The sequence below is a fragment of the Monodelphis domestica genome, chromosome 4 (genome assembly GCF_027887165.1).
Source record: "Monodelphis domestica isolate mMonDom1 chromosome 4, mMonDom1.pri, whole genome shotgun sequence".
Classification (NCBI taxonomy): Eukaryota; Metazoa; Chordata; class Mammalia; order Didelphimorphia; family Didelphidae; genus Monodelphis; species Monodelphis domestica.
Window position 1 is genome coordinate 189,643,804 of NC_077230.1, and position 16,483 is coordinate 189,660,286.

Consider the following 16,483-nt stretch of genomic DNA (forward strand, 5'->3'; position numbering starts at 1 on the left):
ATAAAGGTAAAGATGAGATAATTCCCTTGCCATTTCTTTCCTCACAAATTTTCTGCATTTTTTTAAAAAACAAAAACCTGAATTCAGGTGTATTCTATAAGGAAGGGAAAGGAACCCCCATATGAAAGACATTAAAATTCCAAATTCCCCAAATGCCACTCTGTTTTAGATTCCTTAATTTTTTTTAAAACATGCTTTAATCAGGTGCAAAACATTTATTTTAGAACAAAGGGTGATTTCAAAAAACAATTTAGTATTAGGTAAAAATGTGCTAAAAGCCAAGATCAAAATCCTAAGGCTAATCAAAAAATAAAATAAAATAAAACTTATTAAGGAAAAAATATGAAAGTTTCTTATACTGAAACATTCAATTTACATTTACATATTTACATATATATTTTTTTCATATATCCAAAAGAAAGAGGCACTGTCAGATTTGCAGTTAGGGAATAACAATTGTATACCATTCTGGTTATACTCTACAAAGTCTGTACCAACACAGGATTTGGAGCTTGTAAGAGATGGGAGGTACAAGGAAGATACCCACTCCCTGATCTATTAGCAGTGCTGCAATTATTTACTATTGTGTAAATGAGCTTACAAAAAGATAGGCCTAATCCCATAGCTCAGAAATATATATGTGGAACAATTCCACAAAATCAGTATTCATTAAACAATTACCAAATTCAGGCCCTGTCACAAGGTTCCTAACACTCAGGGAGAACCCATTACCATGAGCACAAAGTATTACTTCAAATGTCAAGCAAGTCTTTACAAATCAGTCACAGAAACCAAACAGAGAAGGGTTGGGTGACTTGTCTAAGGTCATATAACTAGTCAAGGGCAGAACAACTAGAATCAGATATCTTGGTGCCTGTGCTCTTTCAACTAGATTCCAAAACTGCCTCTCAGATGAAAATAAACTTTAGGTCATTATGTAATACACTCCCATAATCCTGATTCCTAACCAATCTGTACTAACTAAATTTTTCTGAGTTAGCCTCAAGTAATTCAGCCTTCAAGTTATTACTACTGTGGTAAAGTCCACATTCCAAATGAACAACAGAAAATTTTCCTAACTCAAACAGAGAAAAGGCCTTTGATGCCACAGATGTTGCTCAAGCTTCTAGGAGGAGCTCATCAATTATTATTTATTGAATTTCTGAAATATGTCACCTTGAAACAATGTATAAAAAGTTCCTGGTATCAGCTAAGTGTCCAAAGATAAACACATTACCTAAAATGACAGTGTGAAGGCCGCCTAACCAGCTGCTCAAGCTTTACCTTCAACAAATTTAAACAAAAGGTACTGTAGGAAATACAAAGAAGAATGAGATCAGCTCAAGGAGCTTACAGTGTAGCTGAGGAACTAACAAATAAATTAATGGAATAAACACACGAAAAGAAGTCAAAGAACAGGACATAGCTAATAGTCAATCGAGTAGTAAAAATTTATGAATGAAGAGAGAAATACCTATGAATTGAACAGGTCAAATATTTTTCTATCTACCTGAATGACTTCCTTTCTTATCCCGTCTTTAAATAAGGCAGTGTATTACTGATACCACAGTCCAAAAGTTGTAGTTTCAAAGCTTGAGAGGAAAAAAAAAGCATTTATAGACTTTTAAAAAAATCCTTCAGATTATGTTGATATGCTAAATTATAATAGCTTTCAGAGTCACTTATTAACACTGCCCAATAAAGATGGACTTGGCTCTCAAATTCCATTTTGTATAGTCTTTGTGTTTATTAGTAATAGAATGTTAAGTCAAACAAACCCAGAAATGGAGCTATATTCAAAAGTTAGCCTTATTTTTCATATAGCTATGTACTGCAACATTTATAAAAAATATGTTCTATGATATTTACTTTCCATTCTCAGACTTAATTCTAGTATTTAAAAGTGTATTTTCTCTCAAACAGAAAAAAACCCTGGATAGAGGATGAATTATTAATCAGTAAGGGTTGTAATGAACTTTTTATTTTCTTACTCATAATCTTAGGATAAAACATATTTACAAATCCAAATATTATATTTCTCAGAATATTTCTAACATTTTCATAACTTAAATACAAATTTTAAGACATACTACTATTGATTCAATAACCTTTTTAGATAACACTGACAATTCAAAAAAGTCTTGGGAACTGAACCACCAAATAAAATTCAGTTATCATCATCACACATACAAGTATATTTCTTAGTGACCAGAAAATAGTTTTAAAAGAGGCCATCAACTCCTTTAGTTTTTTCTGAGTTTAATCCACTTTTAAAATGTGAGATTTTCATCTCAAAGTCAAACATATTTCTAGTATACAAGTACTTCCTTTAAAACAGAAAGTGTGGATAATGGCAACTTTAAGAGAGAAGGGAGAGAGGGAGGAGGGAGGAAAGGAGGAAGGGAGAGGGGGAGAATTGAGACAAGAAATATTTTTTCCATTTCTCCTTCGGTTACATTTAGACATTAGTAAAACAAATGCCTTATCTCTTCAACAATGCCCATAGGGAACTGTGCCCATAAATTATTTTGATTGAAAATAGATTAATATTAAGGAAGACACATATATATGAAAATATATATGTACATATATATAATTAGTCTCATTTTAACTTCTTGTTATTCACAGAGAATAAAAGCTTGTCCTTACAATTTAATCTTACCAAGAACAACTCAAAAAAGCCTATTATTTTTCCTGTGATACACTGATGAGAGTTGTACATGTCCTCCTACAAGATACTTCCAAAATATCTCAGGATGCTTCATAACTAAAATGTCAAGTTTCTCCCTACATTGAGATAACTGATTTTTCCTCTCATTTTTCTTCTGTACTAGACACTTTTATTACTGCAGTGCAAAACTAACTGCATCTCTCATCTGCAGCACAATGTACAAAAAAAAAATGTAAAGTTTTTATGATGGATATGGAGAACTTCAAGTTATACTTTCTGACCTCCTTCTAGATATTTTCTCCTATGTAAAGAGGGTGACAGAATATCTTCCAGTACAATATATTAAAAAGGAATAGTTAATAATAATAGCATTTATATAGTGTTTATTACATGCCAAACACTGTGCTAAGTACTTTTTACAAGTACTATGTCATTTGATCCTAATAAATTAGAGGCTTTAAAAAGAGGACTCAGAAAGCCAAGATCCTGGATTTTATTCCTTTAGTGAAATCTAGCAAGTAAACAAAAAATATCAATATCTTAATTATACTTTTTTTTTGCTATTAGTTCTTTAGACTCATTTTTCCACTGACTTCAAATTCATGCTTTAAGAGATAAAATTCTGGCATTTTGTTATAGGTTCATTCTTCATGGGTTTTTTCCCAAGCATGAAATTTTAGGGCATATTTGAACAATATTCTCCAAAACATTCTCCCTCTAACAAAAATGAATCTTGAATAGTATTTTATATACTTTCAAAGAAGCATCTTCACAGCCTCAGTTTGGGCCAAAATGAAACCCAATAGTACATTTACTTTTATAATAGTAAGCTAATAGGGTACAAAATCAAAATCATTCTTATAATAGTAAGCTAATAGGACACAAAATCAAAATCATTCTTAGGGAATGGTCCAAGACTACACAATTTCATAAGGATCTATAATGTCCAGCATGAATAGCCAAAAACCAAGATGAATAATGAACTCTTTTGGTAGCAGTACCAAGCCTGGATGACAGTTTTCAAACATGAAGGCATTTAACACCTGATCAAATTTAAAATTTTCTTAAACACGATAATCTTTAAATAACTTCCTAAAAAAGCTCGGAAATCTTAAACAATCTTTTCACTTTTCTAACTATATCACACTTTAAAAATATGCTATGATTTAAAATAATAAAAGAACTTACTTCCAATTCTTCTCAGACTACGTAACTTGCTAGCAAAAAGATCACTATGAAACACAAGAATCCCACCATATGCCGTTAGAAAAAAAGGCAGCGCGAAAACGGAGAAATTCTCTAAAGGAGATGGTGGTGGGTAAAAAGACACTCAAGGTAAAGAAAACTAGATAAATAATTTTAAGTACAATTTTTAATATTTAAGCAAACATTATTTTATACAAAAAAATACAATTTCTATTCTAAGATTGCATCCCTTACCCTTGGCAGCACAAAATTGAGCATATCCTGATTTATACATTTTAGAATTACAATCTGAAAAGCTAAATCCAAAGACAAAGCAGCCCTGGGGAAAATAACAATTGCGCAACAGATCAACAGCTCCAACTTGTCCCTGGCCTTCAGCACTGTAAAAGGCTGGCACGCTATAAAGCAGAAAGGGGCCAATCTAGGGCAGCTGTGACAAACAACAGATAACTTTCACTAAAGCTAGGGGAAAGCATTCGGATAGACTCCACCGAGGCGAGAAATAAGCACAAATTTAGAAATACTGGAGCTCGGGGGTCTGGATGCTTGCGATTTGAAGACTAGATAGTATTTCCAAAATCCTCCAGTTTTGTACAGAGAGGAAAATGGGGTGCTGAGAGGTGGGAGAAACAAGATACACTGAACTCAATTCCCAATTCTCTTCCCCATAATAGGCAGTAAATGACTCTTCTGAACTTCATCGGATGCAGAATCCAAGTTGTGCCTCTCTTCTATCCTGGTCCACGCCTGGGTACCACTGTCAGGGACACATTATTAAAGTTTGCTTCATCCAGTCTTTCACGGCGATCTAGATCACTCTAGCTGCACGAAGCTTAACGAGTTTTTTTTTTAATGTTTTTCCCTGTAACCTAGAAATTACTAGTGAGAGGGATGGATATTATTAAAAATCACCCTTTCCCTCCGGTGGACAGTATTAAAAATCACCCTTTCCCTCCGGTGCCCCAAAGATGCAGTAATGAAGGTAGGAGGAAAGACTACATATGATGAATCTCCACGAAAGCCCAGGCTTCAAACCCAGACGAGAGTCCCGCATCAGGGGGGCTCGTCCACTCAGTGCAGACCCCAAGTGGTCCAAGTCCATTCCATACCTCATTCTCCCCCTGGCGACTAAGCACGAAGGCTTCAAGGCCAGGGAGAGCAGCTCAGGAATGGATGGGCAGAGGTACGAAAGAGGCCCGAGTAGGCCCTGGGGGCGCCCGGGGGAGCTCGTCCTCCCCAGACAACCAGACCCCGAGGAAAAGCGTAGGGGCGGGGCGGCACAGGGTTCATCCCCACCCCCTCCCACGGGGCCAGCGAAGGACCAGCGACGCCTCCTCACCCCACAGCCGCACCCGCGCAGCCGCAGTATGCCGACCGCGGGGAGGAGGGGCACACAGAAGAGGCTGCGGGGGCGGGAACAGCTGTTACCACCCCCTTCTCCTTCCCGTCGGAGCTGGGAATCCCCGCCCCCTCCCGCGTCTCCCCTTCTTCCTCCCTAAGGAAGGGGACCTGGCCCACGGGGGCCGGCAGCACGCGCATGACAGGCAGAGCCGGTAGTAGCTGCCCTCCCTTCTCCGCCCCGCATCCACTGCTTCATGGGGACTTCCTCTCTTCGGCCCCCACGGGCACAATCCTCCACCTCTACCCCTCATTTCTACCCCGGGAATGTCGAGTTATTTTTTTCCCTATAATTCCCGCTTCCTCAAGCGACCCTGGCCCCACCCGCTGGTCCCCACTCGCCCGTGGACTCTCCAGAGAAGAGGGAGGGAAGGAGACATTCCCTTTCCGCCCCACTCCCCGTCCCTGCCCCCATAGGAGTGACGTCTCCCCTCCTTCCCCGCTCCCGAAGGCGTGACGTCTGCCCCCCCCATCCCACTCTCGTAGGCGTGACGTCTGTCCCCCCACCTCCAGTCCCGGAGGTGGCAGCAGTAGCACCTGTTGCGACGGGGGCAGTTCCAAGTCCATCATGCTGGGCTTCTAACCCCTGCGCTGGGGCTCCTCGGCGACACTCCTTTCTCTCTGCTACCGAGACACGGGGCGGAGAAGGAAGCTTGGCTGCGGCGGCAGTGGCGGGGGAGCGCAAAGGTAGCTCCTTGAGTCTCTCCGGCACTTCACACGATTCCGCCCGAAGACCGGGGCTCCCCAACGCAGCCCCAGCAACACCCCGCCTCAGACCGCCCCAGGGGGCGGGGGGAAGGCGTGGTCACGCCCACCAAGGCGGGTGGTTTCCGTCGGACTCCTCCTCCTCATCCAACCCTCCGCCCCCGCCCCTGCTGACTTCCTGCGGGTTTGGGATGAGGAGCTGGGAAGGGATTGGCGTGGGCGTCGCTGCGAGAAAAGGCTGGGCGGTGAGGCTGTCAATCTTCGTTTATGCCCGTCTCCATGGGTGGGGGGGGCGCGGCGGGGGCCGGCGGTGTAAGGAGGTTCTACCCTTCCTAAAGCAAGTTCCTGACCGTTAGGATGTAGATTTAGTGTAGAAAGGGATTTTAGAGGTCATCTAGTTCAACCATGTCATTTTACAGATGAAGAAACTGAGGCTCAGGGAGATTTAAGTGATTTGCCCAATATTACCCATGATAGTAAGGAGCAGAGGAACTATTTGAACTCTGGTCCCCTGATTCCAAAGTTAGAATTTAAAACAGAATTCCCTCATTCTCCCCACACACACACAATCCCAAAGCCAGTTTGAACCCGAGTCTCTCGATTCTAAAGGACCGAAGACTCCTCAGTGTGTTTTAAGCGTGTATTTATTTTAATACAAAATCGTTTCTCCCTGTGTGTATTTTAAAACAACCACTTCGTGTCTGGATATCCTTTAAGACAAATACCACTAAGACCATTTTTCTCCTTACCTTCCTACTCCCTACAAAATTGCTTGGTGTTCAGTGCTAGGAACTTGGAAGCATACTTACTGCACGCTATCTCACCTGGCAAAGAGGATGGCGCCCTTAAAGGAAGCCCTCTGATAAGGAGGACCCTGCTTAGTTTTATCTTGACGCACCGCACCTACCCCAGGGTCCGGCGCCAGCTGAAGAGAACTAGGACAAAAGCCGCAGACTAACAGGCACACACCTTAGCCTCACTTTCCCACCCTCTGCTCCCTGTGAACTGTTAATTCAGCGAAAGTGTAATCTGCAGTAGGAAGTTCTGGAATCACAGTGGAACTCTGGAGTTATGTGTCCCCCCCCCCCCCCCCCCCGTGTTTGCCCACACCCTACCTGCCCTTTTACTTACTTTCTCTGACTCTTTTAGCAATATCACTAGGGTTGGAGCCCCAAGGTCGATCAGAAAAGTTCTGAGATTGAAGTTGATATTGGCCGTCTTGGGCTTTGCAAAAAATGAAACCACTTTATCCTCAACCACCTCTCATTAAGCAGCACTGAACTGTGTTAATCCTTTTTTTTTTTAACCCATACCTTTTGTTTTGGAATTGATGCTTAGTACAGGTTCCAAGATAGAAGATCGATTGGGACTAGGCAAATGGAGTTAAGTCACTTGCCCTGGGGCATACAGTCATGAAGTGTCTGAGGTTAGACCTGAACCCAGGACCTCCCATCCAGGTGTGTGGACCTCTCATCCACCAAGCCACCTAGCCTCACCATGTATGATCCTTAAAAAGGAAATTAACTTATAGAAAGTGATAAAGCCTCAGAGGGAAAAACAGACTGTGAAATCCTAAAATATGTTATTCATGAGATAGTGGAGATTTTTGAAAGAAAGCAGAGAATTATTGTGTACATGACTATCAAAGGGGAGTTTTTATTTTTTATTTTTTTATTTTTTTTAAACCCTTACCTTCCCTCTTGGAGTCAATACTGTGTATTGGCTTCAAGGCAGAAGAGTGGTAAGGGCTAGGCAATGGGGGTCAAGTGACTTGCCCAGGGTCACACAGCTGGGAAGTGGCTGAGGCCAAATTTGAACCTAGCACCTCCCATCTCTAGGCCTGTCTCTCAATCCACTGAGCTACCCAGCTGCCCCCGAGTTTTTATTTTTAAAAAACCCTTACCTTCCCTCTTGGAGTCAATACTGTGTATTGGTTCCAAGGCAGAAGAGCAGTAAGGGCTAGGCAATAGAGGTTAAGTGACTTGCCCAGGGTCATACAGCTGGGAAGTGTTTGAGGCCAAATTTGAACCTATGACCTCCCATCTCTAGGCCTGAATCTCAATCCACTGAGCTACCCAGTTGCCCCCAAAGGGTAGTTTTTAGAACTGGATGAAGTCTTGGAAGTCTTAAAAACTATTATATTTTAGAAAGCTAAGGCCCAGAAAATTCAATTGACTTATTTAATGTCACACATACAGTATATGGCAGAACTGAGATCATATTCCTTGATTCCCAAGTGGTCATCTTTCAATCTTCCCATTATACCTCCCTAACTGCTGGAACATTCTCTCTGGATCTAAGACCCTTTCTGACTCTTTGATAAGTCCAGCTTTTGGTTTCTAGCTTTTATTTATTTTTAGAAATTTTTATATAGTCAATTTAGAACATTATTCCTTGGTTACAAGAATCATATTCTTTCCCTCCCTCTCCCCACCCCTTCCTGTAGCCGTCACGCAATTCCACTGGGTTTTACATGTGTACTTGATCAGAACCTATTTCCATGTTATTGATGTTTGCATTAGGGTGATTATTTAGAGTCTACATCCCCAGGCATATTCCCCTTGACCCATGCAATCAAGCAGTTGCTTTTCTTTGGTGTTTCTGCTCCCACAGTTTTTCCTCTGAATGTGGATAGTGTTCTTTCTTGTAGATCCCTCCGAGTTGTTCAGGATCACTGCATTGCCACTAATGGAGAAGTCTATTACATTTGATTGTGCTACAGTATATCAGTCTCTGTGTACAATGTTCTCCTGGTTCTGCACCTCTCACTCTATCAATTCCTGAAGGTCATTCCAGTTCCCATGGAATTCCTCCACTTTATTATTCCTTTTAGCACAATAGTATTCCATCACCAACATATACCACAATTTGTTCAGCCATTCCCCAATTGAAGGGCATCCCCTCATTTTCCAATTTTTTGCCACCACAAAGAGTGCATCTAGCTTTTATTTTAAAGACTGCTAGAAATAGTATAATATAAAAATGAAGAATCCTTTGGTTTATTTATGTCTTGACAAGCATTTAAGGTGTACCTATATGAGAGATGGACTAGAGGTGGTAGTTCCCAACCTGTGGATGCTATTACTTTAAGGTGACTATCTCATTAAATTATTCCTCATTATAATAGGTATGATTTCTAAAGACTGAATAATGTCACATATGTGGATTCTTATTTTTCCAGTGTATGTAGAAATGATTAGTAAAATACAAATTCACTTACACCTGAGTTCGTAACATCTTTTTGTCATACAATTTCTCAATCAGTGGATACTAAATAGTACAATGACCTCTATGTCATTTTTTTAATGTTAAGAATTCATACTAAAAAGTGTTGGTAGCCAAGAAACTAAATGGTCTAAGATTTTATGGATATATGTTTCTGTGCTAGGTACTGTGGGAGATAAAAACATAAACCTATAATTTAGTAAGGGACAGAAAAAACTGCATAGATGTATAGAAAAATTGAAGAAAAAGGCCAGCCTATGAGGTATTCCTGGGGGGTTGGGGAGAGTGGTAAGAACCAACAGTCTTTTAGATTTCTCTAACCATTACTACTTTACATAGAACCGAAGTGTTTTCCTTTCTTTTATCTTTGAGAAACTAGACCTCTAGAGAGACTTGCCTTCTCCAGCCAAGAACTAAAGAGCTAAAATGGGTTTCTGATCAGGTTAGGTGACAGCTGATGTGAGAACTCTGGAAAAGCTAGAAGATAGAGCAGTAAAGTTCATCATTAGAAGAGAATCATTTAAAAGAGCTTGAAGACAAATGGTATTACCATAGACCTTTGTCCCTTCGATAGAAGTCTGGGGGATGGGGGTGGGGGTGAGGGGAGAGAGAGAGAGACCAAGAGAGGCAGGAAGAGACAGAGAAAGGAGAGGGAGGGAGGGAGAGAAAGAGGGAGGGAAAGAGAGTCTTAACTGGCTGTTGACAAAGGAAACAAAAAAAAACTTCATGGCTATTGGCTAATGAGTTATAGTTCTTCCTGCTAAGGAGAGTCTAATATTACTAATTCCAGCACCTTCTGTAGATAGGTAGTTCTAAAGATAACACTTCAGCTGAAGACTGACTATAGCTAGTAATAAAAAAAGACAATAAATATGATAGCATTTATATAGCACTTACTATATGCCAGGCACTATGAACTTTACAAATATTACTTCACTTGATCCTCATGACAATACTGGGAGGTAGATGCAATTATCCACCCTACAATGGAGGAAACAAGTAAAAACAGATTAAGTGACTTGCTCAAATTCACACAGTTAATAAGTAATTTGAGGTTGGATTTGAACTTGGGTCTTCCTGACTCTAGACCCTAGCTGCCTCTAGCTTATACAGAAAAGGAAGTTTAAATAATAGTAGGCTGATAGATCAGGTTGAATGAGCTATGGAATATCCTTTTCAGGAGAGAGATTTATTAACTAATCATAGTACCATTCCAGTGTATGGCAGAGGTGACTAAAAGATCTGGTGAAAGAATTTTCACAACAGCATCTCTGTCAGATATTATACAGAATATATTGTACCCAGCTAGGTAGTGCAGTATATAGAGTGCTAGACTTGGGGGTAGGACTCCCCTAGTTCCAACCCAGCCTGACATACTTCCTACCTTCCTGACCCTGGGCAAGTCATTTAATGTCTACCTCAGTTTACTCATCTGTAAAATGATGATAATAATAGCACCTAACTCCCAGGGTTGTTGTGAGGATCAAACATATATGAAGTGTTTTGTAAGTAAGGAAGTACCATATAGAGATGCTTTTATTATTAGGTAATGCTGAAAATAATTAGTTGACAGTACCTGGATCAGAGAAAAATACCCTTTGAAGAAGCAATGAAAAGAAATATCCAATGGGCAGCAGGTCTGTCAAAGTAGCATGAAGATATTAGTAGCTATTCAGTGTGAGAGTCATGAGTTATCCTTTCATAACTACACTCTGATCACCTATATTTTCTACCTGTGTGTCCCTTCATCTAGGTGCTGTGTCCACATATGTTCCCCCTATTGGACAGTGGCTCCTTATGGACTCCAAGATCAAATATAACATCCTTTGATAGTCATTTCAAGGCTGTCATAACCTGTCATTCCCACCTTTCTAGTCTTAAACTTTATACTACCCTTCCAAACCCCTGTGCTCTACAATTCAGTGACACTGTTCTCTTCACTGTTTCTCAAACAAGATAACTTCATCTCCCAATTCAGGGCATTTTCACTAGTTATCCTTCATGTCTGGAATACTTTCCGTCCTCACCTCTGTCTTCTGGCTTCTCTAGCTTTCTTTAAGTCCCAGCATTCAAAGTAATGGACCCCCATTCCACTTCCCACCCCACCTGCATTTGTAGCTTTTCCACTCCCCTCTCCTGACCTTCCCACCTTTCCACTTCTTACACATCTCCCTATCATATATTTCGCAATATATTGACTTGGTCTTTCTCACTGTTCCTCATATAAGACACTCTATTTCCAGTCTCAGGGCATTTTCACTGGCTGGCTCCTATGCCTAGAATGTTCTCCTTTCTCATCTCTGACTTTTGGCTTCACTGGCTTTCTTCAAGTTCCAGCTAAAATCTCATCACTATAGGAAGCCTTTCCTGATACCACTTAAAACTAGTGCCTTTAGGGCAGCTAGATGGCTCCGTGGATAGAGCACTGGGAGGTTCAAGTCTGGCTTCAGACCCGTCTTAGCTGTGTGACCCTGGGCAAGTCATTTAAACGCTAGCCCTTCCCACTCTTCCACCTTGGAACAGATACTTAGTATCAATTGTATGACAGAAGGTAAAGATTTTTTGAAAGTACTAGTGCCTTCCCATTATTGATTATTTCCCATTTTTCCTATGTACAGCTTGTTTTTACATAGTTGTTTTTCATGTTGTCTCTCCCATTCAACTGAGCTCCTTCAAAGAAGGAACTAAATTTTTTCCCTCTTTCTTTGTATTTCCAGCATTTAGGTGGGAATTTATTGATTGACTGACATCTAATTCCTATGAAAGCTCTTTCTTCCCAATATGTGCATTTATGTTCAGGGGTGGGTGAACTCAAGGTTTATGGGGGAGGGGAAGAGTTACATAGTTACACTATCCTTTAATTAAATGTATCCTGTTACTTTGTTAAAATTCCTTTGTTCTTAATTGTTACTGTGGCTGACTGGTGAAAAGTAAAATATATTAGTAGGGGCTTACAAACTACTATTTGGAAAGAATTTTGCAGAGGTATGCTGGTGTCTGGAAAAAATTATATATACAACATACTTTAAAATTTAATCTGTATTAGAAACATTTTTTTTCTATCACTTTCTTAAGTTTAGAAAATCAACAAAACAACAAGCTCCGATTTGTACTGTTTGCTGATTTCCAAAGTGTAAATGTTCACACTGAAAATTTAACAGTTGGCTCTACACAGCTGATAACAGCTGGTTCCTATGCAGCACTGATTTGGGCCCAATACACAAATGATTATAATGCAAAGTAGAATGTAATCATAGGAAAGGAAGGAAAGAGCTGCTATTCTGACATGTAGTAAAGGGAAAGATGATTTCTGGAAGTAGGGAAGTAGGGAAAGGCTTCAAAGCACAGAAATAAGAAAGCATGGGGCATAGGATTTATAGCCAGACCTTCAAGATCATCCTATCCAAATCCTTCATCTTCACAGATGAAGAAATGAAGGCCTTGAGATTAAATAAATTGCCTAAGGTCATAAAAGACAAGGTTTGGAAGCTGGACCTTCTGATTCTACACCCAGTGCAAAATATTTTAAAAATTTTGATTAATCCAGTTTAATAGCAACATAGGTCCTGGGTAGAGTAGGAAAAGAAAATGAGAGGGATTGACTAAATGACCTCTTTAAAGTCCTTTCCATCTCTAAACCTGTGATTCTATGAAAATTGGGTTGGAATCAGATTATGGAGGATTTAGAATCTCAAATTTAAAAGCTAGACTTGTATTTGTTGGGAAATGGAGTATCATTGTAAGTTTACCATCATTGTTTTTTGTTTTGTTTCTCTCTGTGTGTGTGTGTGTGTGTGTGTGTGTGTGTGTGTGAGAGAGAGAGAGAGAGAGAGAGAGAGAGAGAGAGAGAGAGAGAGAGAGAGAGAGAGAGAGAGAGAGAGATTGGGTCTTTCTATATTCCCAAGGCTGAAGTGTAGCATCTATGCACTGGCCCAACTCTGATGCTAATTGGCAAAAAAGCTTCAACTTGTGCTATACCCAACCTAGGCCAGTTTATCCCTCCTCAGGCAGCTTGGTGACCCCCCCCCCCCCAATTCCCTGTGGCTTACCATATTGGTAACACCTATTGCCATACTGCAGCTCAGAAATCCTGAGCTCAAGTGATTCACCAACCTCAGCCTCCTCAGTAGTAGGGACTAACAAGCATGTACCACCAACACACCTGTCATTATTAATATTTTAATTAAGGGAGGAGAGATGATTAGCTCTCTGAACCAGGAAGATTAAGCTAGTAGTATCATGTATGATGAAATGGAGGGGTGAGAAACTATATGAGGAAACACAGTAAGGTTTTTTTGATGAGATTTGAGAAAAGGAGAACTATTGAAACTAATATCAGTGGAAATAGATTCGGAATCAACAGTAGGATTTGGCAACTGATTAAATGTGAAGAATAAGTGAGAGCTGAGAAGTTTGAACTCAAATGCCCCTAAATAAGCTGCAAAATTCTTTTTTTTAAATTATGAACTTTGACACTATCACAGATATATATTTTATATTTTTATGACATCTTATACTTTTCAAAGCCTATCCACATATATTTCTGCATACTGCAATAGGCATCTAAGCTAGATGGGACACATGGAGTTATCCAGTCAGTCAACAAGCAAACAAGTATTTATTTTTTTAAAGCCCCTACCTTCTGTATTAGAATGTATTCTAACACAGAAGAACAGTAAGGGCTAGGCCACTGGGGTTAAGTGACTTGCCCTGGGGTGAGAATATCTGAACTAGATTCAAACCCAAGTCTTCCTTATTCCTGGTCTGGTGCTCTATCCACTAAGCCACCTAACTGACCTTTTAAAAAGCATTTATTAAGAACTTACTTTAAACCAGGTGTAAAAGCTAGGGATAAAAATAAAGGAAAAGAAAAAACCAAAAACTCAGCCTTTGCTCTTTAAGACCTTGCATTCTAATGGAAAAGACAGAATGTAATTAACTTAACTCCACACAAAATATAGAAGATAGAAGGCATTCTCAGAGGGCAAGCTAGGAGGGATTGGGAAAAGCTACTTGCAGCAGGTGAGACTGAGTTGAGTCTTAAAGGAAATCAAGGAAGTTAAGAACTGAATGTGAGGAGGGACAGTATTCTAGCTATGGAAGACAATCAATACAAAGGCATGGAGATGAGAGAAGTGTCAGGTGCAAGAAACAGCAAGCAAGTCAGCTAGGACTGGATCAGAATGATTGGAGGGGAGTAAAGTGGAAAGAGACAAGAAAAGGACCAAGGGACAAGATGAAGAAGAACTTTATGTGCCAAATGGAAGACTTTTTATAATAGAAAGCCATCTGATTTTATTGAGCATAGGGTGATATGGTCAGAGAGAGACTTCAGAAAAGTTACTTTTGTAAGCTGAGCGAAGGATAGATTAGAGTGGGAAGAGGTGATACACACACGGATAGTACCTACCTTGAAATATTTAAAAAGAAGCTATATAAATGCTCATTTCCTTATTCATATATATATCTATCTATCTATCTATATATCATGTATATCTATGGAGAGAGACAGAAAGAGGAAAAAGAGAGAGAAACAGAAATGTTATGAAGGTAGAAATGACAGTTTGGCAATGGATGAATATGTAGGGTGAATTAGAGTGAGAAGGAAAGGATTAAACCAAGATTTTAAGCTTTCATAAAAGGGAGAGAACCCTCAGCATTAACAGGAAGTTAAAAAGAGAAGAAAGTTTGAGGAAAAAGATAATGAGTTCTGTGTCAAACCTGTTGAGTTTGAGGTGTATAAAAGGCAGCCAGTAATGTGAAGCTGGTACTCAAAAGAGAGACTAGGAATGGATATATAGAACTGAGAATCATCTTTCTACAGGTGGTATTTAAACTCATGGGAACAAACTCGATGATCCAGTGACAGAAAATGGATAGAAAAGAGAAGAGGGTCCACTCCCTTACTGGGAGACACCTGTGAATTAGAGAGTGTAATGTAAATAAAGAACTAGCAAAAACAAATAAACAAACTCACTAGAAGCATAGGATAGATAGAAAGGAAGAGGAAGTGGGAGGTGGGGTAGGGAGAGAAAGGAATAAGCATTTATATAACTTCTTTAGAGTGACCCTTTAAGGTAAATGCTAATATTATACAGTTTTGGAAACTGAGAGAGACGGAGGTGAAGTGAGCTGCTCAGAGTCATAAAGCTAGTAAATATTTGGAGTTGGATTGGAACTCTGATCTTCTTGACTCCATCCAGGCCTCTCTGGAGAGGAGAGAGAGACTCTAGGAAGAGAAAGTGTTCAACAGTATTAAATGTTACACAGAGATAAAGTAGGATGAGGACTGAGAAAAGGTCACTAGATTTAGCAATTAAGATAAATGAAATGAAGAAAAATTACACAGTTTGACTAAGGTCACATCCCTATTAAGTGGTAGAGTTAGACTTCAAACTCAGGTCATTTTTTTTTTAGTGTATTATCTCTGTATCTTTCATTAGTGTAAGATTAAGTGTGTCTGCCAGTATTACGGCAACTCATGACTGATTGGCTAAGTTTTTTGGTAAATTCAAAGTGTGCTGAGAGCTAACAGAAAAGACTAAAATCAAGGACTCACTTAAGGACACATAGATTATCCAGAAAAGGCCAGAATGAGTATAATTTCTTTTCTCTTAAAGGAAAATATAATTTGTAATCATGCTGATTTGGGATTATGTTTATATGTTAACCAAGGATCTGAAAACAAGCCAATAGATCTTCTTGTTTAAAAGTAGCAACATTCCTCCAAATGAGAACTTCCAAATGTCCCGTCTAAATCTTTTTCTCTTTTTCCTTCTTCTCCCTTCTTCCTTCTTCTTCCCTTCTGTCTTAGTATCAGTTCTAAGACAGAAGAGTAGCACAGACTAGGTCATTGGGATTAAGTGTCTTGCCCACAGTCACCCAGCTATGAAGTGTCTGAGGCCAAATTTGTACCCAGGTCTTCCTAACTCTAGGTCTGACTCTATCTACTGTGCTACCTAACTGTCCCACATATACATATACATATACATATACATATACATATACATATACATATACATATACATATACATATACATATACATATACATATACATATACATATACATACACATACACATACACATACACATATACACACATATATACATATACATATACATATAGAGATATATAGATACACATAGATAGGTTTTTTCATTAAATTATTTTCAATTATAGGTAGAAGCAATTTTGATGATTGTTTTCTGACATTTTGTGATTCATATTCTCTCCTTTCCTTCCTTCTCCCCTCCCCACTCCCCAAGGGCTATTTAC

General features: G+C 39.5%; 1 protein-coding gene across 6 annotated transcripts in view; it reads right to left on the reverse strand.

The window, feature by feature from the left end:
* Positions 1–6,183, reverse strand: part of NFE2L2 (NFE2 like bZIP transcription factor 2) — a 39,931-nt gene extending 33,748 nt beyond the window's left edge. The window contains exon 1 of one of the 6 annotated variants that reach the window (XM_007494424.2): positions 5,813–6,183. In XM_007494424.2, the coding sequence (XP_007494486.1) occupies positions 5,813–5,845 (33 nt within the window). In that variant the 5' untranslated portion in view covers positions 5,846–6,183. Of the gene's footprint in view, positions 1–3,859; positions 5,121–5,216; positions 5,249–5,782 lie in introns of those variants that run through there. The other 5 variants (XM_007494426.3, XM_056794033.1, XM_007494425.3 and 2 more) reach the window with 5 other exon arrangements.
* Positions 6,184–16,483: the final 10,300 nt, after the last annotated feature.